At 35.1% G+C, this 25,169-nt stretch overlaps 1 protein-coding gene across 1 annotated transcript in view; it reads right to left on the bottom strand.

Annotated features, from left to right (window-relative positions):
* CTNNA3 (catenin alpha 3) overlaps window positions 1-25,169 on the bottom strand; it is a 1,754,201-nt gene that overhangs the window by 1,645,179 nt on the left and 83,853 nt on the right. The window contains exon 3 of the mRNA XM_080823473.1: window positions 23,272-23,464. Within this exon, the coding sequence (XP_080679599.1) occupies window positions 23,272-23,464 (193 nt within the window). The remainder of the gene's footprint in view (window positions 1-23,271; window positions 23,465-25,169) is intronic.

Raw genomic sequence — 25,169 nt, 5'->3', positions numbered from 1 at the left:
TTCTTTTCTTTCCTTTTTTTTAATTTTTTATTTCTTTTCAGCGTAACAGTGTTCATTGTTTTTTTCACCACACCCAGTGCTCCATGCAATCCATGCCCTCCCTAATCCCCACCACCTGGTGATTTCATTCTTTTCTTTGGCTGAATAACATTGCATTGTATTTATATGCCACCTCTTCTTTATCCATTCATCAGTTGATGGACAATTGGGCTGTTTCCATAATTTGGCTATCATAGATAATGCTGCTATAAACATTAGGATGAATGTATCCCTTTGAATTAGTATTTTTGTATTCTTTGTGTAAATAACTAGTAGTGCAATTGCTGAATTGTAGGGTAGTTCGATTTTTAATTTTTGGAGGAACCGCCATACTGTTTTCTACTGTGGCTACTCCAGCTGCATTTCCACCAACAGTACAGGAGGGTCCCCTTTCTCCACATCTTCACCAACACTGTTGATTCTTGTGTTCTTGATTTTAGCCATTCTGACAGGTGTAAGGTGATATATCATTGTAGTTTTGATTTGTATTTCCCTGATGACTGATGATATTGAGCATCTTTGCACGTGTCTGTTGGCCATCTGTATGTCTTTTTTGAAAAAACGTCTGTTGATATCTTCTGCCCATTTTTAATTAGATTATTCATTTTGGGGGTGTTGAGTTTTAGAAGTTCTTTATATATTTTGGATATATATTTTGGATACACCTTCTCCTGTTCCATAGGTTCCCTTTTCGTTTTGTTGATGTTTCCTTCACTGTGCAGGCTTTTATTGTGATGAATTCCCAATAATTTATTTTTGCTTCTGTTTGCTTTGCCTACAGGAGACATATCTAGTAAGAAGTTGCTACAGCCAATGTCAAAGAGGTTATTGCCTGTATTCTCCTCTAGGATTTTTCTGGTTTCCTATCTCACATTTATATCCTTAAAATATTTTGAATTTATTTTTGTGTATGGTGTGAGAAACTGGTTTCTGAAAACTATAAAATATTGATGAAAGAAATTGGAGATGATGCAAGAAGCAGAAAGACATTCCATGCTCATGGATTGGAAGAAAAATATTTCTAAAATGTCTATGCTACCCAAAGCAATCTACATATTTAATGCAATCCCATCAAAATACCACCAGCATTTTTCACAGAGCAAAATAAATAATCCTAAAATTTGTATGGAACCACAAAAGACCCCAAATAGCCAGAGCAACCTTGAAAACAAAAAGCAAAGCTGGATATATCATAAATCTGGACTTCAAGTTACATTTACAAAGCTGTAGTGATCAAAACAGTATGGTAGTGGCACAAAACAGACACACAGATCAACAGAACAGAATAGAAAACCCAGAAATGGGGGCACCTGGGTGGCACAGTCGGTTAAGCATCCAGCTCTTGGTTTAGGCTCCAGTCATGATCTCAGGGTCATGAGATCAAGCCCAGTATCAGGCTCCATACTCAGCATGGAATCTGCTTGGGATTGTCTCTCCTTCTTCCTCTGCCTGTCCTGCTCATGCTCGCTCACTCTCACTTGCTCTCTTTCTCTCTCAAATAAATAAACAAATAAATCTTTAAAAAAGAAAGAAAACCTAGAGAAGAATCTACAACTATACAGTCAATTAATCTTCAACAAGACAGGACAGAATATCTAATAGGAAGAAGACAGTGTCTTCAATAAATGGTGTTGGAAAAACCTGACAGCAGCATGCAAAAGAATGAAACTGGACCACTTTCTTACACCAAACCGAACAATTTCTTGACTTTGGAGCTTCAGCAAACATTCCCATTTCAGTTCATCATAAAGTCATTGCTATCACCACACAAATTTAGGTATTCAACTGTCCACAGCTAGTAGATTACCAATAGTGTTTCTCAATTCCAAAGGCCTCCCTCCAAGAATGGTTGAAACCAATATTTAAGTAAATGCCATAAGAAGAAAGGAGACATTAGAAAAATTGGGGGGAAAAGGAGAAATGAAAACTTTTGAAATTTAGGAAGGAATGGGCAAAGCTAAAGTAAGGGGAAATAGTTAATTCCTTCCTTTGGATTATTGCAATAAATTGTGAATAGTTGGTGAGGAAGATAAAAGAAAAATCTCACTAAGAGTCTCTAGCAAAGAAAAAAGAAAAGAAAAGCAAGAAATAAATATCTCATATAATGTGTTAGTACAGAGAAAGGGCTAAGAATAAACTTTCACAAATACAACCTGGCAATTCAAAGATTCATTTACTGTTAGAGTCATGCATATTTAAACATAACATTCCTAATCTCATAGTTTCATATAGTTTTTTCTAGCTGTTAGTAGTTAGACAAGGATGAGACAAATCTGTCAGTCAATTTACAATAAAGGTTGCAATTTTCTTCCAGTACTATTTTTTTAACTTTAAGATCTTGGGGGTGCCTGGGTGGTGCAGTCATTAAGCATTAAACATCTGCCTTCGGCTCAGGTCATGATCCCATGGTCCTGGGATTAAGCCCCACATCGAGTTCCCAGCTCAACAGGAAGCCTGCTTCTCCCTCTCCCACTCCCCCTGCTTGTGTTCCCTCTTTCACTGTGTCTCTCCCTGTCAAATAAATAAATAATATCTTTATTTAAAAAAAAAAACGTTTGTTAGAAATGCATTAATGGGCTCTGATTCTAGAGGAACACCTTGGAAGACCAGTCAAACCTGAATATTTTAAAATCCTCCAAAAAAATTACTATTAATTAACTCAGAGTCTCAAGCCCAATGTGTCCCACATTGGTTTGCAAGAAATAATAGAAGTCTGAATATTAAGAGATCTAGTTTCTACTTATCAGTAGTACTGAGGAATGTCATTTGAAAATATGGGAAAGAAAGTACTCTCTGGGAATTAAACTCTGTAGTTATGACATATACAATGGATTAGAGAAGAGATAAACCCAAAAGAGAAAGGAATTTTCTTCTCATATCCAAGAACATGATAGTGATGAACTGTATTGCTAGGGTCAAATGATCTGCCATCTTAAGAAAGAATGGATCCTAGGCTGCACATGGTATCTAACCCTGACTAAAAATTGATTAGAAGTAATAGCATGTCTAGTTGGGGATTAAAGAGTACAATTATGATGAACACTTGAGTAATGTACTGAATTGATGAATCACTATATTGTACACCTGAAACTACTATAATACTATATGTTAGCTATTCTGGAATTAAAGTTGAAAATTTAATAAATTTTTTTGAAAAGAATTCTCATGAAGTTTAAAGGAGAAAAAAACAGTATGTCTAAAGAAAGGCATTGTCAATCAAAAAGGGGATGCATCAACCACGTAAGAAAATCACAATAGTTAGTGATAGCTACCCAAACACTTTGTATAATAAATTTCAAATGTTATAACCCCACTGGTAAGATTATCTCATAGAAAGTATAGATAACTGGATGATTTTTAACTTTATACCATATAAACATTCTATTCTAGCTTCTTTTGTTCTATATCATGCTCACTCAACAACCTTCTGGTTATTATTTATATTCCCAGTATCAGTCTATCTATAATGAAAAAACATACTGGTTGTATGGGTGTATTTTGTTCTACATAATAACTTTATTTTTCTTTATTTTTTTTACTGTTCTACATAATAACATTATTATAAGTTAAAAATCAGTTCTGATTTTACATCATAAGCTTCATAATCTGGTTAATGTGAGTATGCTCCTAAGAGTCAAACCTGGTATTGGCATACATATTTGTAACTATGATTCCTGTCAGATAACAGAATCCACTCTAGCTAATTTAAAGAGAAAGGAATTTGTTCTGAGTTATTAGGCGGATTTACAGAATTTCCAGAGTGCTACTCAGACAGGAACAAAATCAGCCAAGAAAACCTTTTAATACCACCATCACAGTTCTAACTTAGTGGAAACCCTGCTGCCACTATCCATCACTCAATGTCTATGACATGAGAATCCAGACTTCAAAACCTCTGCCAGTAGTGCCACAAAAGAACAAAATGCATCTACCACTAGACTGCAAAGAGAGCCCATTTCTCCATGTGTGGCCATTCTCATGCCGGTTACTATGTCCTTCCAAGTTTCACTGCTATGCAACTTTTTGGCAAAGCCTGGACCACATTCCCAGCTGCAAGAGACGCTGGGAAATGTAGTTTTTATTTTGCCCAACTTCTTCAGTACCGAAGAGCACATTAGGAAGCTTGAATAGGTCAAGTGAAGCAATCCCCAGTATCTAATAATACTATTACATTGCTCAAAACACTAAAAGAACTGGGTGATATTATACATATTTCCCTCCCCACTTCAATTTTATCATTCATAAAATTGAATATTAGTATCTATCCCTATTTCCTCACAAAGATGGTTATGAAGATCATGCCATATGTCAAAGTGTTTTGAAAAGCATGAAAATATAATGCAGCAGTATTATAAAAATTACTATCTATTGAGAGTTTATCACCTGTCATTCAGGAACTAAAAAGTTTAGATTCAATACAACACTTATAGTAGAGGAGGTAAGGAAAGATCTTAACCACTACACAATATTGTCTCCTCTCATTATTGTTATATGTGACTATTTAAAATAGTTAAGTAAATTCCCAGATACATTAAATTATTTATTCACTTACTTATGTCAAATGACTCTCAGGCTCAAGGCTTGAAATTAAACCACAAATGTAAAGAAACTGTTTATTTTCTATAGAAACATGCCCAGGAAATGGTCTTCAGTAGTTACACACTTTTTAATATTTAAACTTAGACTGTAAACTATATTCATAACAACACTCAACTGCTTAAAAAATTAACAGTTGTCTCCTGATCCCTAAGATACCAAGCTCAATACTTCTACTTCAAGCAGGTTCAACTCTGAATCAGCAAGGCCTAAATTATTTATTTTCAGTTAATTCATTATGTGTTCCAGATAGAATATTTACTAGAATATTTACATATTCCTATTAACACTGTTACTTAACCTTTACTCAGACCATTCCTTCAACTGGGACACCCATAGCATCCATCAGTTCTTTCATGATGGCACACTGGGCACTCATTTAACCAGGTCTCTCTCCAGACCTCACTGAGACAGAAATAGAAAAGAAACAGAAAAGGATGTGGAGAAAGGGGAACCCTCCTACACTGTTCATGGGAATGCAGACTAGTGCAGCCACTCTGGAAAACAGCATGGAGGTTCCTCAAAAAGTTGAAAACAGAGCTACCCTATGACCCAGCAATCTCACTACTGGGTATTTACCCTAAAGATACAAATGTAGTGATCCTAAGGGGCCTGTGCACCTGAATGTTTATAGAAGCAATATTCACAATAGCCAAACTATGGAAAGAACTGAGATGTCCATCAACAGATGATGGATAAAGAAAATGTGATACACACACACACACACACACACACACAGGAATACTACGCAGCCATCAAAAAATGAAATCTTGCCATTTGCAACGATGTGGATGGAACTATTATGCTGAGCAAAATAAGTCAATCAGAGGAAGACAATTATCTCATATGATCTCCCTGATAGGAGGAATTTGAGAGGCAAAGTGGGGGTTTGGGGGGTAGGGAAGGAAAAAAATGAAACAAGATGGGATCAGGAGGGAGATAAACCACAAGAGACTCTTGATCTCACAAAACAAAGTAAGGGTTACTGCGGAGAGGGGGGTATGGAGAAGGTGGTTGGGTTATGGACAATGGGGAGGGTATGTGATATGGTGAGTGCTATGAAGTGTGTAAGCCTAACAATTCACAGACCTGTACCTCTAGGGCAAATAATACATTATATGTTAATAAACAGAATTAATAAATAAAAATTTTAAAAAACATAACAAACTTGCTAAATAAAGTCAACAGCATTTGAGGGCCTTCTGTAAGACAGAAAGCTGATGAGAGGTTGTCAACTGATGAAAACAAGGAGAAAAAGCTACAATCTAGAATATACCATGAGAAGTATGCAGAGGATGTCAGAGTCATTCTGCCTACTGGAATCCAAAGAGGCTCTGGCTTGGAGGTATAATGCAGGGCAGAAACTAATAGCCGTCTAAAATGAGGATGATTAATTAAACTCAGGTACATGAAATCCTGTGCCCCTTTCCCTTTTCTCTATTACTGTTTGCAAAGCAGAAGGCAGCTCAACAGTCACCCCCAAGTCATAAAAAGAGGGCTTTTTATCCAAAAAAATAAGGAAATCATCTGGGGAAAACTGAAGCATCTGGTATGTTTTTGGACTTCAGAGTAAAGCCCTCCTTATTCTCACACACAGAGAAAGAGAAGGCTGCACAGCTGTTTTATGGCAAGAGGGGAAATGTCAGAGAAATAAATATGTGGGATAAAGGATATGGCATGCCTAACCCAGAGATGTCTGGATATGATAAACCTGTTACATCACTGAAAGGAAGACAGAGAGTTTGAGAAGAGATGTCTCTGTGACAAAAACAAAATAAGACCAAATGGTAGCATCATTTTAAGCAATGGAAAAGAAAATCCATTTGACCTTGATTATGGAATCATTTCCTTTTGATGGACTAACGGGTTGTGACATTGGACCCTTGGAAAAAGAGATATAATTTTAGCATACTACTCTACCAATGTAGTAAATAAAACATATAGAGTCATAAAAATGTTAATGTTGTGCAATGGTTTTCAACTTTATCTACTAATAACAAATACAGATTGCTTCATTATAGTTGAATATCAAAATTAAAATGTTAACAACCTTGACTGTGTAAGAGTAAGATTAGAAGCGACAGAGGTAGAAGGTGAAAGATAAAATGTAGAATTAAAGACAGAGAACAGAATGAGTGTTGTTATTCTTACCAAACACTAAGAGGAGTCAGGATAGTGACTAAAGATGATGGAATATGAAATGGGAAATAACAGTAAAACTAAAAATGATGTCAAACTGTAAAACATTGATAGGAAGAAAAGGCAGGGACAAACAGGGAGTATAGATGAACAAAATTTTCATATTTCATAAAAGGAAATAAATGGATAATATCTTAAGTTGATAAGTAAAGGAAAAGAATTTTAAGTATATAACTTAATTTTCTGGAGTAACCATCATATCTAAAATCAGAAAGACTTCCTCCAGAGTGTGGGGCTGGAAATAAAGATTTTCTGTGGGGTGTGAAACTGAAGGTAGCAAGGAGCACAACAGGAAATTGTTTTTCACCATAAACTCTTCTACATTATTTGATTTTCTATGACACACATATCTTTCTCTAAAATTTTTATAGATCTGAGTCAAAGTTCAGCTTCTGCTGGAACAATTATTAAGTCTCTTCATTCTGACCATTCCACCACATTATGTGCTCTTAACACTTTCACATTTAAAGGTACTATAAGATCTTGAACTTGTTCATCTCTTATAATTATTCTCATTTAATTTCCTAAAACTAAGTCCCATTACTTTAAGTTCTTTAAAGTCAGAAACCACATATTATTTTTTTAATAAAGTTTTAAGTATTTGATAGAGAGTACAGTATGTATTTAGTCTGGCTAATATAGTAAGTATCCAGCAAAAAGCAGTAATGAAATATCTACCATTAGAACTTCTTATTTAACAGCCGATTTTCTTTAGTTATAACCTAACACTCTCTCTTCATTTCACATGTCAATGCTTTATTCTCCTTTTCAGTTTTTAGCAAATGTTTCTGAAATGTTTTAAGATTTCTGAGATATTCCAAGGTATGGAAAATTATGGAATTTGGTGATTTCCATCCATTAAGAATTCTTAACTGTATGGTGGTCTTCAATCAAATCCAACATAGCATATGGCAGACTTGTGGGCAACTTTATGAAAGAATCTCTCAAATATTTAAAACTGCATGGTGCCTGCAATAGTTGTATCTTTCAATAATCACTCTGAATGTAAACTGACTAAATGCTCCAATCAAATGACACAGGGTATCACAATGGATTAAAAAAAAAAAAAAGACCCATCCATATGCTGCCTACAAGAGCCTCATTTTAGAACTAAAGACATCACAGTTGGAAAGTGAGGAGAGGAAGAACCATCTGTTATGCTAATGGATGTCAAAAGAAAGCCAGAGTATCCATACTTAAATCAGACAAACTGATTTTAAAACAAAGATAGTATGTATGGACCATATCTTCTCTATCCATTCATCTGTAGATAGTAACAAGAGATGAAGAAAGGCATTATATCATAATAAAGGGATCTATCTATCAAGAAGATCAAACAATTTAATCTGTGCCCCCAACTTGGGAGCAGCCAGATATATAAATCAATCAATAACAAACATAAAGAAACTCATTGATAACAATATAATAATAGTAGGGGATTTTAACAGCCCACTTACAGCAAAGGACAGATCATCTAAGCAGAAAATCTACAAGGAAACATTGGCTTTGAATGACACATTGGACCAGATGGACTTAATAGATATATTCAGATCATTTCATCCTTAAGAAGCAGAATACACATTCTTTTTGAGTACACATGGAACATTCTCTAGAACAGATCATATACTGTGTTATAAACCGGGTCTCAATGGGTACAAAGAGACTGAAATCATACCATACATATTTTCAGAGCACAACACTATGATACTTGAAGTGAATCATAAGAAAAAATTTGTAAAGACCTCAAATATATGGAGGTTAGTGAACATCCTACTAAAGAATGAATGGGCTAAACCAAGAAATTAAAGAAGAATTTTAAAAATACATGGAAGCAAATGAAAATGAAAATGCAACAGTCCAAATTCTTTGAGATGCAGCAAGGGCAGTGGGTATGCAATACATGTCCACCTCAACAAGCAAGAAAATTCTCAAATACACAACATAGCCTTACGTCTAAAGGAGCTAGAAAAGGAACAGCAAATAAAGCCTAAAGCCACCAGAAGAAGGAAAATAATAAAAATTAGAGCAGAAATAAATGATATAGAAATGATATAGAAACAAACAAACAAAAAAAATACCAGTAGCACAGAACTATTTAACATAGTAGTGGAAGTAGTGAAAGTCTTAGCCTCAGCAATCAGACAACAAAAAGAAATAAAAGGCATCCAAATTGTCAAGGAAGAAGTCAAAGGTTCCCGGTTTGCAGACAACATGATACTCTCTGTAGAAAACCTGAAAGACTCCACCAAAAAATTGCTAGAATTGATACATAAATTCAGCAAAGTCACAGGATATAAAATTAATGAGCATAAATCTGTTGCATTTCTATACACCAATAATGAAGCAGCAGAGAAGAAATCAAGGACTCCATCCCATTTATAACTGCACCAAAAACAATAAAATACCTAGGAATAAACCTAACAGGTAAGAGACTGTACTCCAAAAACCACAGATCACTTATGAAAGAAATTGAAAAGGACAAAAAGAAATGGAAAAGCATTCCATGATCATGAATTGGAAGAACAAACATTTTTAAAATGTATATACTACCCAAAGGAAGCCATACATTTAATTCAATTCTTATCAAAATACCACCAGCATTTTTCACAGAGCTAGAATAAGCAATCCCAGAATTTGTATGGAACTAGAAAAAACTTCAAATAGCCAAAGCAATTCTAAAAAAAGAAAAACAAAATTGCAGGCATCATGTCTTCATATTTCATGATGTATGACAAAGCTATAGTCATTAAGACAGTATAGTACAGGCACAGAAAAGAGACACAAAGGTCAATGAAACAGAACAGAACACCCAGAAATGGACCCACAACTATATGGTCAACTAATCTTTGACAAATCAGGAAAGACTATCCAATGGAAAAAAATCCAGTCTCTTCAACAAATGGTGTTGGAAAAACTGGGTAACAACATGCAGAATGAAACAGGACGATTTTCTTAAGACATACACAAAAATAAACTAAAATGGATTAAAAACCTAAATGTGAGACAGGAAATCATCAAAATCCTAGAGGAAAACACAGGGAGAAACCTCTTTGACCTTGGCCATAGCAACTTCTTACTATACATGTCACCACAAGCAAGGAAAACAAAAGCAAAAATGAACTATTTGGACTTCCTCAAGATAAAAAGTTTCTACACAGTGAAGGAAGCAATCAAAAAAAAAAAAAAAAAAAAACTAAAAGGCAGTCTACAGAATGGGAGAAGATATTTGCAATGCATCTGATAAAGGGTTAGTATCCAAAAATCTATAAAGAACTTATCAAACTCAACACCCAAAAACAATCCAGTTAAGAAATGGGCAGACATGAATAAACACTTCTCCAAAGAAGACATCCAGGGGTGCCATGGTGGCCTAGTTGGTTAAGTATCCAACCCTTGGTTTCAGCTCAGGTGGTGATCTTAGGATTGTGAAGTCAAACCTCATATTGGGCCCCATGCTCAGCACAGTATCTGCTTAAAAGACTCTCTCCCTCTCCCCTGGCCACTCACCCCCACACACACTTTTGCCCCCCCGCCTCAAATAAGTAAATAAATCCTTAAAAAAAAAAAAAAAAAAGAACCAGCCAAAGAGATAAGGAGGGAAAATTAGGACTGTGTGGTTTTCTATTATTCAAAGAAACAGAATATTTTAGAAAGGAGAAAATAATCAACTGTCTCAAATATGCCAAGATTTTAAGTCAGATGATAGTAGAGATATAAAAGTTTGTGAAGGGCTTGTGAAAGAATATGTTGAGTTCAGTTTATACATAAGTGTAAGGTAATACCTAAACAGCCAAGTGGAACTACCTACTAATTGGTTAGAGCAAGGGTGTTGACTACAGTGTATATCACTTCTCACTTGGGAAGAAGGAAGTGGAGTGTCAACTCGTGTGTAGAACGTTAAATATTCCCAAGGATGACCATTATTTTGGGGAGTGAGTTGAGCATGAGTTTTACATTTTTAATGTAAAAAAAAAAAAGAGATTGAAAAGCACTCAGAGTGCTTTTGGAAGTAGAGCTTTATATGAGAACTGAAAGCTGTCAACAAAGCAGTTATAATTAAAATCCTGAGAATGAAAAAGGTGCCCAAGGAAAGAAGAGAATAGGGGACAGAGGACCAAGACTGAGACTTAAGAAAAATCATGGTTAGGAGACAAGAGGGAAAGAAAGTGAATGAGGAAAGAAAAGGAGGGTGTGGAGAAGTAATAAGAGAATTTAGTGTGTAACATTCTGAAAAAGAAGAAGAAAACAACAAAGAGACCAAAGCAGAAGAACAGAAAACGTGAAACAGGATAAGAAGTTTAAAAAAAGGGCATACTAAAGGAAATGGAATTTTTTTAGTATAGCTGACACCCTGTGTTACATTAGTCTCGGGTGTGATCACATAGTGATTCTACACACATTATGCTATGCTCATAAGAATAAACCACAATGTAGCTCGCCACATCTGTCACCATACAATGCTATTAAAATACTACTGACTTTTATTCCCATGACTTACTCATTCTTTTATTCCCATGACTTACTCCAGAAGCCTGGATCTCCTACTCCCCCTCACCCATTTTGCTCATTCCCCACCCCCAACCCCCTGGCAACCATCAGTTTGTTCTCTGTTTTTATAGGTCTGATTGTCCTCTGTGTTTTTTTGTTCATTCAGTTATTTTGTTTTTTAGATTCCACATATAAATGAAATCATATGGTATTTGTCTTTCTCAGTCAGACTTATTTCAATTAGCATCACATCCTCTAGGTCTATTGGGAAATGGCTTTTTTATTGAATATTTGCCAATCATCAAGCAGCAGCAAGGTAATATGTGTGATGAAAAAACCAGTAAGGGGCGCCTGGGTGGCTCAATGGGTTAAGCCTCTGCCTTTGGCTCAGGTCATGATCCCAGGGTCCTGGGATCAAGCCCTGCATTGGGCTCTCTATTCAGCAGGGAGCCTGCTTCCCTTCCTCTCTCTCTCTCTGCCTGCCTCTCTGCCGACTTGTGATCTCTGTCAAACAAATAAATAAAATCTTAGGAAAAAGAAGAAAGAAAAGAAAGAAAGAACCAGTAAAAGTAATATGAATGAACAGACTAGGCAAAGAAAAGACAACTATAGAAGAAAAGTCTCTCAAAAGAAGAGAAGACATAAATGAGGACCCAAGTAAAACTGGAAAGTTTTAAAGAGTAAAAAGGAGCACCACTTCCTTTGAAACTGAAGAAAGAGATGAGAAGAGTCAAGAACAGAAAATCTAAAAATTCTTGTTCCTGACCCTGAGAAACTGCCAACAGCGTAATGCACTCTTTTAACACTAAAATATGTCACAAAATAATAATATTCAGAACTATCACCTGTGAGGATAAACTTTAGATCACTTGTCAGCATTACACTTCCTTTGTTACCTTTGCACACAAGAGTGGTGCCATCTCTCCAGCCATGAAGGAAAACAAAAGCCATACTATATGCATCACACTTTTGCATTCAGACTCTTTACCAGCCGAGATTTCAGTCCATATTTTAGTTTCTAGGACTCCTCACTTACAAATCAATCTGTTCATATGCATTAAATCTTTACACCTATCTCCAAGTTATACATCAGAGTAAATGGTATGTGGCTTAACGAATACCTCTTACTTTCAAGACTGACATTGCAGTTATTTTCTCAAATCAGCCCGTCTGTATGTCCCAGGTCCAACATACCAAGTGACTGGAAGTGAGATGGCTGCACACACACACATCAAGTACTGTACTTCCCAACTGCCCACACAACACTTCAAGATGGGCAACACTGAGAAGTTTGCTGAGAATATCAAATGCACTAAAAGAAAAGCCTGCCGCATATTTTTCAAGTGAACACTGAGGGATGCCATGTTGAGTGTGTTCCAGCAATTAGTAGATTACAAGCAATGTAGCTAATTAGCTCATCAGTCTTCAATGGAAGTGTTTCCATAAACATTCTGCCAGCTACAAGACACCATGCATGCATGTTAAAATGTGTTAGAACAAGAGTTCATCATCCCCTTTCAAATGAAGAATGAACTGCATCTCCTCAAGCACAACGTATTTGGTAAAAAGATTATTGTATTTGTGACTTTATGCTTATCTACGAACACTCTTGAGATATAATAACAGTTAAATATACACAACATCAACATAGCAATAGATGGAAATAATGAGGCAGCAGCTGTTGCCTTTGAAACCATATATAGGCTGTGAGTAATTGGTGGTAAATACCAAACGTTTTATCTAAGTCCTAACTGCAATGTTGTTGAGCAGAGTAGATGGAGCTGACCTGTTACTTAGGGACAGTTAACTAAAAATGAACTGCTATTTTCTCTTATAAATAAATGTTTGATACAGCTGAGCTTTAAAAGATAAGATCTTTCAACATAGGTGACCCAAAATGACACCAGTAAATTTTTTAAATCTCTATTTTCTCTAGGATACAATTTTTTCCCTTAAACAAAAATAAAAATGCATTGAATAATCAAGGAGGAATAGGTAACATTTTAAAGGTTCAATATTGGAAATTCTATAATAGCATTTGTTGTTTAAGTAAGTGCCCAAGTATACTGATAGGAAGATTTATTATACTTCCAAGATACCATTTTCCAGGAATAATCATTTCTAGAAGTAATCGTTTTCTCTGACTAATACAGATGATGGTAAATCTTGATTTCTAATTCCCATTGGAAAAGTCTATAAACCTAGGGTCTTACAAATCATGAAGATGAAGAACTATGGAAATGTATAAAGAGGGATAAATTTCTTAAATACCCTGAATACATGTATTATGCACATGATAAATGTGTGCATTTTTCAATACAAATGTTTACTTCTCACCAGGAAGGAGAAAGTCCCCTAGCCACTAAGCATATTACCTACGCTGCTAGAAATACTCACGAGCCATGCAAACTTGGGCAAGTTGTCAGCTGCTACTGGCCTAAGCTTTAAAAACATACAGTTGGGATGCTCCTGCATTAGAGCCTAAATAGCATAGCATTTCTTTTAGTATAAAATGCCATAGCCCCATATTTGGGAAGGAGAGCTATAGTTAGAGGGCCCTAATGGATTCAAAACTCTCCTCATTAATCTTCCTAGCCCTCCAACTGGCTCATAGTAGCCTTGGTGGAGGCCCACAATTAAAAATAGATGGGGAAGTATTTTAGCAGAGGCAGGATTCCAACAAATTCACAAGCCCTCTCTCACTTGACACACATCAACATGAAGCCAACAGTACATGTTTCCAATTGCTGGCTCTGGTAGTAATAACTGCCAAGACTGTTGGTGTTATACTGTGCATCAGATAATTCATCCTAAAGTATATAGAGGTTTGATTAGTGCTATGCTACACCTGTGTAGGCATCCTGGCCTGTTTGGGCAGTATACAAAAATGGTGAACCTTAATCTTTCTCTGAACACTCTTGAAATCTCAAATTAATTATCCCTTTATACATTAAGGAAGGCATATTTTTATATTTATTTTATAACTGACCCTTGAACAACATGGGTTTGATCCCTGTAGGTCCACTTATATGTGGATTTTTTATATAGTACAGTACTATAAATGTATTTTCTCTTCCTTATGACTTCCTTAATAACATTTTCATTTCTCTAGTTTACTTTATTATAAGAATACAATATATAATATGTATAACATACAAAATATGTGTTAACCAACTGTTTATGTTATCAGTAAGCTTTCTATAGTAGGCTATTAAGTAGTTAAGTTCTGGGGGAGTCAAAAGTTATACTTGGATTTTTGACTGCATGGGGGTCAGCTTCCCTAATTCCTGTGTTGTTCAAGGTCAACAATATGTCACTAGGAATCTAAAAATGTATAATTATTAAGGTAAAGCAGTTAGTGTTTGCATGAGAAAACTGTTAACATTATGTTTAAATGTTCAAAGGAAAAAGAATCTGATACCCTTTGAAGAATTAAAAGTAAGTCTGTTTACTTGTTTACTACCTGTCTTCCTACTAAAATACCAGACAGCTCTATGAGGGCAAGCTTTGCCTGCCTAGTTCACTTCTGTGAGCCTAGCACATAGAACAGACCCTGGCCTAGACAAAGGTTTCAATAAATACTTGATTTTTTTTTTTAATAAAAGAGAAAGAAATGCAAGTCTCAGAAAAGAAGGCTAGACATAGACCACATCTTCCTATCAATTATATATGTACTCACTTATACTCATATGGGAGAGAGTCCTCTTTCCTAATTTAATGGTAAAACAAAGGAAAATGGAAGTTTAGAGTCACTATTTTATTTCTGCTTCATATGTGCTTCGACAGCCTTTGAGACATACCATTACAAGACATTTATCAGACACTATTACAACTGTTTCCACATCTATTTACCCCAGTAGACTATTAGTACCTCAGATACATCTTATTTATTTCCATATTTCCAGGGCCAAATTAAAACCAAATTCAGATGCCAAATATTTAACCAAAATAGATAAATATTAGGCAAATGCTATAAATATTAACAAATATTTACAAGAGAAGGGGCATACAAGTCTAAATATGATTTCTTTTATAATCTTCTTTCTCTCTTAATGATAACTTAGTGAAAAACTGACTATACCCTTCTTTTCTACAACCCTTCTCTGTCATAGTAAGCCCTTATTTTATTTGAAATTGGAAGAAACTCTGAACCAGGTTTATTTAATATTCCACATAATTTTTGTCCTTTTCCTTTTTTTTTTATTCAAAGCATTGAAGAAAACACAAAAGGATGTCTTTTTTTTTTTTCATTTCTAATCAAATCTGTAATTCCATCTTATTTTTTTTTTAATAGCTGAAGGCAAAAGCTAAAACCAGGATAACTGAGAAGACTTCCCGCTATAGAGATCTCACAGTACTACTAGGTTACATGTAAAGGAAATTTCAACCAAGTTTCCTCTACAACTTTAAATTTAACTGACAAATCTTTAAGACTTTTGCTAAACCCAATCAATACTTATCTTCTTTTCCAAACAACAAACTAAATAATGTTTGTGAATAGAAAGTATACACACATACAGATCAGATATATAGATATACAGATATATAGATACATAGATATACACACACACATCTGTTACAGTTCCCTGTTCTTTGCAATTTCATGTATGAACAGCAAATGCCATACACTGTATCATATCATTTTTGTAAAATTAGTTTCTCACATAAGGCAAATAAAGTACCATAATCTTACCATCATAAGGAATCCCAAAGAAACAGGCCATGGGTGTTTGCATGTGTCAAATGTTTCCCTCTTTTTAAAAATAACCATCCAAATGTTTCATTTCAGAGATAATACCTGAACAAGTACCAATCCAAAAAAGTCAGTTGCATTTCTATGCACCAACACCACCAGAAAAATAATTGATTTGAGTCCAGAAACATACATACCCACATATATATGGAACTTTGGCATTTAACAAAAGTGACACATCCAAAGTATTTTTCAAAGTAGTTGTACCAATTTACACTCCACCAAGCAAAGTATAAAAAATCCTGTTACTTCAAAGTCTTTCTAACATGTCAGGTTTTTTAATTTCAGCCAACTGAATTGCATAACATGGTACCTCATTTGCATATCTCTGACCACCAGTGAAGCCGAATATCTCTTTACATTTTCATTGGTGTTTATTCCTCTGTAAAATTCTTTTTATGCCCATTTTTCTTTTGCTTTTCTTATTGATTTATGTTCTTATGATTATCTCTTATTGTGTTTATGTCACTATTCTCTCCAACTGTGTCTTTTCATTTTCTTTAAAGAATTTTTTGATGTAAGAAAGTTCTTAATTTTGATAAAATAAAAAACATTAGTCTTTTCTTTATAGTTTTTTGTTTCATATTTAATAAACCTGTTATACATCCAAAGCCTTAAAAATATTCATCCTAGGGGCGGCTGGGTGGCTCAGTGGGTTAAAGCCTCTGCCTTTGGCTCGGGTCATGATCCCAGCGTCCTGGGATCGAGCCCCGCATCGGGTGCTCTGCTCAGCAGGGAGCCTGCTTCTTCCTCTCTCTCTCTCTGCCTGCCTCTCTGCCTACATATAATTTCTATCTGTCAAATAAATGAATAAAATCTTTTTAAAAATTTCATCCTATTTTATTGAGTTTTTAATAATTGCATTTGATATTTAGATCCTAAAACTACCTTGAGTTGACTGTACGTACATTATGAGAAAGCAAATGGTAGAAACATTGAGTAAGAGAGAAGTAAAAAGAACATGACAGCTGAGAGAAAGAGAAACTGGGGAAATAAATCTTCCCTCCTTCAGGAAATAAGAAAGATAAAATTGGAGGTCTGAGTCTGCTTAGGAGGAAATCCAAAATATCTCATGCTTTCAACTCAAACTTTGAGGTGCTATTCCCAAGAATAACAGCTAGCCAAAAATAGACCAACCTTTAAAAATTAATTCTACAATTTGTCATACAAAGTGTTCAGCATCCAATAAAAATTATCCAAGATATCAGGAAACAAAATCGGGTACTGAAAAAGAAAAAGAAAAAGAAAAAAAATGAAAGAAATAACAGACAATAGAAACAACCCTATAAGAATGCCATATATGTATACAGAAATTAACTATAATTGAGATATTCAAGAGAAATAATGGCAAGATGAAAATTTCAGCAGGGAACTGGAATTTGGAAAGAAATTAGAGAAATGAAAATTATTTCTATTTCCATAGAAACTGAAACTTTTTAAAAAACAAATGAAAATTCAAGAACTAAAAATGTACAGTGACTAATATGAAAAGTTCGCTGGACAGAATTAAAAACAGGAAAAGCCAGGGCAAAGGTGTCATAAATTTAAAGATAGATATAAAGGGGTGCCTGAGTGGCACAGTTGGTTAAGCACCCAACTCTAGGTTTTGCTCAGGTAGTGATCTCACGGTCATGAAATTGAGCCCCATATCAGGCTCTGTGCTCAGCACAGAGTCTGCTTAAGATTCTCTCTCTCTCCCTCTGACCCTCCCTTTACTTGTGCTCCCTCTCCCTCCCTCTCTCACTATAAAATAAATAAATCTTTGCAGGATGCCTGGGTGGCTCAGTTGGTTAAGCATCTGCCTTTGAATCAGGTTATGATCTCAGGGTCCTGGGATCAAGTCCTACACTGGGCTCCTTGCTCAGCCGGGAGCCTGCCACTCCCCCTGCTTGTGCACACTCTCTTTCTGGCAAATAAATAAATAAAAGCTTTAATAATAAATAAATGTTTTTAAAATAAAAGATAGACATAAAATTAAAATCTTTAAAGTACCATTTTACAATACCACAAAAATCAATTACTTGCTTTTGAATCAGAAGACTCATTACTATTAAAATGTCAGTTCAGCACAAATTGATTAAGACCCAACTTAATCCCAATCAAAATCCCAGCAGGATTTTTGTTTGTTTGCTTGTTTTTGGTTTTTGTTTTGTTTTTAAATAGTTTACTTATTTATTTGACACAGAGAGAGAGAGAGTACAAGCAAGGGGAGCAGCAGGCAGAGGGAGAAGGAAAACTAGACTCCCCACCTAGCAGGGAGCCTGCCTGATATGGACCTTGATCCCAGAACCCTGAGATCATGAGCCTAAGGCAGCTGGCCAACCAAATGAGACACCCAGGATTTTCTTTTTTTTCTTTTTTTTTTTTTTTTAATTAAGAAGCTGACTCCAAAATTTCTATGGAAGTGCAAGGGATCTAAAATTACAAAATCAAGATAATTTTTATTTTAACACTTACTCTGAGGTACAATAATCATGACAATGTGATATTGGTATAAGTAGACATACAAATCAATAAAACACAAGAGAGTTACTAAGTAGACACACACGTAATGGTCAACTGATTTTCAAAAAAAGGTGCAAAGAAATTCAGTTGAGAAAGACTAATTTCTTTCAATAACTACACTAAAACAATTAAACTTCCATATGCATCCACATAATACTGTATCAACTGAATTCCCATATTAAGAAAAAAAAATCATGACCCCTAACTCAGACCATTCATAAATATTTATTTCCAGGTAGATTGTAATGGCAAAACAATAAAGCCCATAGATAATTACATATGAGAATATCTTCTTGACCTACAGTAAGCCAAATTTTTTTAGCATAACAGAAAAATCTCTATCCATAAAGGAATAAAATAATTAACTCCAATTTATCAAAATTACTTCTAAATATTAAAAATGTTTAATATAATGAAAGAGAGAAGATGTTTTTAATATCCACAACTAACAAAAGACTCATATCTAGAATATACAAAAAGTCATCAAAGAAATAAAAACTAAAACTACAGTAGAAAGCCACTATATACACTTGCATCAAAAACACTGACTCTTGCAAACATCAAGTTAGTAAGAATGTAAAGGAACTGGAATTCTTAAACATTACTGATGAGTGTCAATTAGAAAATCTACTGTGAAAACTGCTTGGTAAAATCTATTAAAGTTGAATATATACTTTATGACCTAGCAATTTCATAATATAAACCAGCAGGAAAATCTACATTTAGGCACCAAAAGTAATGCAAAAATATGTACAGAGCAGCACTTTTCATTACAGCCAAAAACTGTAAAAACTCAACTGTCCATCAATCTAACATGAATAAATAAATTATGATCAATTTATCAATGAAATGAATGAACTACTACATGTTGCGATCTCACAAACATGACATTGAGCAAAAGAAGCCAGAATCAGGAGATACAACGTACTATATAGATCCTACTTATGCAAAGTTCAAAAGAGGCAAAAAACTAACTTATGTAATAACATAAAATAATCGTTACCATTGAGGTGAAGAAATAACTGGTTGGAGACACAAGGGTGCTCCTAGGATTCTGGTAAGTTTCTATTTCTTTTTTTTTTTTTTAAGATTTTATTTATTTATTTAACAGAGAAAGATCACAAGTAGGCAGAGAGGCAGGCAGAGAGAGAGAGGAAAGCAGGCTCCCTGCTTAGCAGAGAGGCCAATGTGGGGCCCGATCCCAGGACCCTGAAATCATGACCTGAGCCAAAGGCAGAGGCTTAACCCACTGAGCCACCCAGGCGCCCAAGTTTCTATTTCTTGACCTGAGTGTTTACAATGTGAAACTGTATTGATATGTTCACAGTAATGTATGCACTTTCCTGTATTTCCTATCCTTGGTAAATCATTAAATAAAACCTTAAATATAACCAATCGTGTGACTTAGAAGCAATGTCCATACATTGTAGGGGTACAATAGAGGCTATATGAAGGTAGCATATATACCAAAGGCAAAACATGCAGTGCAAACATTGTAAACAATTCTTAGCTAATTCCTAGCTAATTGTTATATGAATACTCTAAAACTAAATACTGGGTTTAATACTTTGCCATTGTTTAGATGTAAGTATAGGGGTAAGCTGTAAGATCATGAGTGAAAAATAATCACTATGTGGGCCAACTTTGCTGGATCTCTACAGTTCTACCCACATATGACCTTTCCTTTCACCATCCTCTCCTAATACTATCCATGTCCTATCTTCCATAGGCAAATTCTTTAGGTAATCAAATGTCCACATTATTTATCACTTCAGGTCTCAAATTAAAGTGCTAAAGTCAGTAAAACAGATTAAAACAGAACCCTGTTGTAATGCTACATAAATTGCAGCCTTTAGTAGAAGAATAAATTTTCTAAATTACTCTCAAATTCTTCTTGAAAATAAGTCAATAGGAGCGCCTGGATGGCTAAGTTGGTTAAGCAGCTGCCTTCAGCTCTGGTCATGATCCCCAGGTCATGAGATCAAACCCCACATCAAGCTCCCTGCTCAGTGGAGAGCCTGCTTCTCCCTCTCGCTCTATCTGCCGTTCTACTTACTTGTGCACTCTCTATCTCTCTGTCAAATAAATAAATAAATATCTTAAAAAGAAAAGAAGTCAATAAATATACAAAGAAAAATATCCTCTACCTCCAATATTTTTTAACTTTCCCAAATACTTTAAACTTATTCTTTGTTCTTCATTAGTCCTTTATATTGTGCCACTGGACAAAGCCCTTTTAAAAAAAAAAAGGCAGGAAACTAAAATATGTTTCTAGTATCAAAGGGTTGCTTGAATCAGAATTCAATCTCCTGATACTTCAACTCCCCACCAAGCTAAAATTCCTTCCAAGTTTTTCGGAACAGTGCTCTACTGTTACTATCTCTGCTATCCATAGGATAAGCATTGGCCATTCCCTAAATTCCAGAACCATTTGCCATTTCACTGCTTTCCTCCCACACTCAAGTGGCAGGAGTTCAATTTGGCAGTTTGTCAGAAAGAATCCTAGTATAAAGCACTTGGTGATTTTAACCAAATATATTTGTTGTGTATACAGCATATGCCATATATATCACATCATATGATTTCACACATTATAATAGAACATAGCGAAGGATATATAACATAATCCTAGAATTCAAATGTACTTCTCTTTGAGATCTTCTCTTTAAAATAATTTTATTATTTTACTTTTTTAAAAGATATACCATTTCATGACAACTTATGCTATTAGTGTTCCCTATGAATGACCAATGTTATATATACTTATTATTAGGTGTTTTATAAAAACTATGTTATCAAATAAATCACATTATGTGATAAAAACAATACTAGGATAGCATTCATATTCCTTATCAAAAGACTCAGCAAAGAAACCAAGAGATAATGTCACTAGTGCAAAGATAAAATCATTCTAAAATTATATAATATAAAGTGAAAAAAATGATGCTCCTTTTTTTTTTATTTAACAAACACTTGTTAGGTGGTTGTTATGTGTCAGGCATTGCTCATCAAATAAGACCTGGTATTTGCCACCTTCAAGGACTTAAGAGTCTAGACTTACTGAACAAGTAAATTAATGTTTGGTGTATGAGGTAGTAAAGCCTATGAAACAGAGATGCTCAGAGTCTGTGGGGACAGAGAAGAGGGATATCTAAATCAGCATTATGAGGTCAGTACACACTTCCCAGAAAAGACCTTGGCTGAGCTTTGCTACAATGAATAATTGGCTGAATGAGAGGGGGAATCCAGGTGAAGGGAACAGCTGGTAACAGAAGTGCAACATGGACCATTCAAGATACCTTAAGTTCTTGTTTGGAGGAAAGTTTGAGGAGGACAGAATCATGAAATGAGAAGGGAGAGAATGGCAGCAGCCCAATTCTGAAACGCTGAGGGAGCTAAGTTTAAACATCTGAACCTGATCCAGAAACACAGTCCCTCTAATCCTTCAAAAGTTACAGAAAGGATTTTAAGCACGGAAGTAAAATGAGTATATTTTCATCTTTAAAGGATATATTGGACTTTGGTATAAGGTAAGGCTAATGCAGTAATCCTAAATTCGGGAGTCAACATTAGTAATGGAGAAGAGGGAAAGATCTGAAAGACAAAAGGAGACAGAATTTGTTAAACTTAGAGACTAACTGGAAGAGAGGGTGAAATGAGAAAGAAGAGTCTAAACTGACTTGGTTACTAATGTGAATGATGGTACCAGAACAGAGAGGACAGAATAAAGAGTGGGTCTAAGGTGGCAGGGGGGAGGGAGGAATGATGAATTCATGAGAAATTATCTTAGGCATTATGTTTTCTTTATATTTTCTGAAGAGTCTCTATAAAATATAAATCACATATACAATATATAGCAAATAAAAAATAGCTCCCTTATAGTTGATGTAAAGTTTATTGTAGCTACTATATTCATCTTAATTATTTAATTAGCAAACATTTCCTGATTTTCATAAAGTTATGTTGGGAAGAGAAATATCTCAACACCCCAAGTCTCTTTCACACAGCCAAACAGGAATATTTAAGTTTTCTTATCCTCTCAAAATAGTTCCTTGCAGCAAGATGATGCATAAATAGGACAGTTCTTTTAAAAACAGACTGCAAATGATATTTACATTTGTTAGAAAACTGTTGTAGTATCATAAGTAAATACATCAAAAGGTAAAATGTACACTTTCATTTTATAATATTAACTTAGCAACAACATGAGTTATGCATAGTTTATACAAAGCATTTATTTTTAAGTTTAGGAAATCTAAACTAGAAAATAGAAAAATAAAAAATGTATTCCTGAGTGGTCAGGTCTGTAATTTATTATCTGCAACTATTAACAAGGAACTTTATAATTTATTTATGTATGGGAAAATACACCTTCAGCTTTATTAGTCATTTCTCATTATATCTATGACAAAACAGGATACACTTCTCTTTGCTTATTATGGATAAACTATGGCATGTGAGGGGAAGAAAGAGCCTGCAGGGACTGAACAACTGAAGCTAAGAACCAGGAATAGTACTCTGAGCCTTAGAGCTGACTAATGAGCCACTCTGCCTCCCACAGCTAGCTCCTCAGAGGTCTTTGCAGAGCTAATAAACTCAAGTCAACAAAAACAAAACACTCACAAATCTAATTCCATAACGAACACCCTAAGGATATACAGTTTGCTCCTGACCAGAATTAGAGCACTCACTTTCTTTGCGAACTTCCTCAAGTGCAGTAGTAAGCTCCTTCTTCAAAACTGTGGCTTCCTGAGCGATCTTCTCCCCCTTGTCTAATAAATTCCAAGTTGCTTCCTCCACAGAAGCTAGGAGGACTCTGGCTCGTTTTGAACGTCCTTTTTTCCTGTTGGAAGGATTCTGGGGACAATTTACAAGTGTAGTAACCTAAAATTGGAAAAATACAAGCCACTCATTAGACAAATTGTGAGAACATAGTCCTGGGACATCACAGTATAGAACAAAAGGAAACATTTCATAGAAACATGATTTATTCCCAGTACTAGTGATACACCCTCATAAGTCAAGTCAATACACTAAGAGCAATATTATCAGCCATTATGGAATTTCCAACTAAAGATAAAAAGGAAAGAAGGAAGGAGGTAAGAAGGGAGAAAGAGAGGATAGGAGGAAAGATGAGCCACAGAGATTGAAACTTATCAAGTTTTACTATTGAAACAATGCAGTGTGTGCATGTGTGTGTGTATTATATGTATGTATAAATATTTACATATAATAATTATTTATATCACTTTGTAGCCAGCAATCTATATTAAGAGGGAGGCAAAAAATCATCATAATTAGTAAGTATTAGTCTAAGTATAGAGATTATTAATGTGGAAGGGGTACAGAACCACTCAAACATAAAACACTGGTTACCTCAGAGGAACAAAACCCAAATCATGACCTACATATTGGCCCTCTGTAACCTCTCCTACCTGTCTCCTACACTCTCCCCTAACTCATTAGGACTCTAAAACAGGTCTTGTTCAAAGTCTCCTATCAAGAGGACTTTCTTGATTATCCCAACCCTACCCTCTCTCAATCTTTCCCCTCACCCTACTTTATATTTCCACAAAACTTACAGAACCTGATTTTTTTATTTATATGTTTATTTCATGCTCCCAATACTAAAATGTAAACTCCATGAAAGCAGAAAATGTGTTTTTTTTCCCTCCAGCACCCAGAACAACGCACAAAGTAGGTGTCCAATAAAATATGTATTATAAAAATGACTTAATGAACGGGATAGTTGAAAAGAGGGTTTTTTTAATCTTTATATTTTGAATTGTCTGAGTATGTTAATAATGAGTATTATTCCTTTTGTAAATATGTTTAAAATAGGAATAAACTAGGGGCACCTGGTTGGCTCAGATGGTTAATCGTCTGCCTTCAGCTCAAGTCATGATCCCAGCGTCCTGGGATCTAGCCCACAGTAGGCTCTCTGCTCAGTGGGGAGTCTGCCTCTCCCTCTGCCTGCCACTCCCCCTGTTTGTGCTCTCCCTAATAAATACATAAAATCTTTTTTTATTTAAAAAATGATTAATAATAGAGCCATTATTTAGAGATAGAAATGAAGCATCTGGGGCACCTGGGTCGCTCAGTCAGTTGAGTGTCCACTCTTATTTTTGGCTCAGGTCATAATCTCAGGATTGTAAGGTTGAGCCCTGAATTGGGCTCCATGCTCATCATGAAGTCCACTTGTCCTTCTCCCTCTGTCCCTTCCCCCACTCACACTCTCTCTCTCAAATAAATAAATAAAGAAAACCTTAAAAAAAAAAAGAAAGAAATTAAGCATCTGTATTTAGAAACTAAATCTCATACAAAATTACATTGTAAAAAATATCCATTTCTTAATTAAACCTTGAATAATAATAAATTTGGTTAATATTTTTATAAGCAAAGCTGGAAGATACCCACTATAGAGGAAGAAAAAAAAAGTTGTATACAGTATTTAAAAAGGCAGACCTGAAACTCCTATAGAAAACTAGACTCCTACATATCATCAAATAGCCAAGGCTTATAACAACTATGCACCACATCTTTGACAATGTGCTATACATAATCCTTCCTGTTCTGTAGCTCCTAGAGG

The sequence above is a fragment of the Martes martes genome (assembly GCF_963455335.1).
Source record: "Martes martes genome assembly, chromosome: 14".
Classification (NCBI taxonomy): Eukaryota; Metazoa; Chordata; class Mammalia; order Carnivora; family Mustelidae; genus Martes; species Martes martes.
The sequence above is the reverse complement of the archived record's forward strand: the minus strand, read 5'-3'. Positions and strand labels throughout refer to the sequence as shown.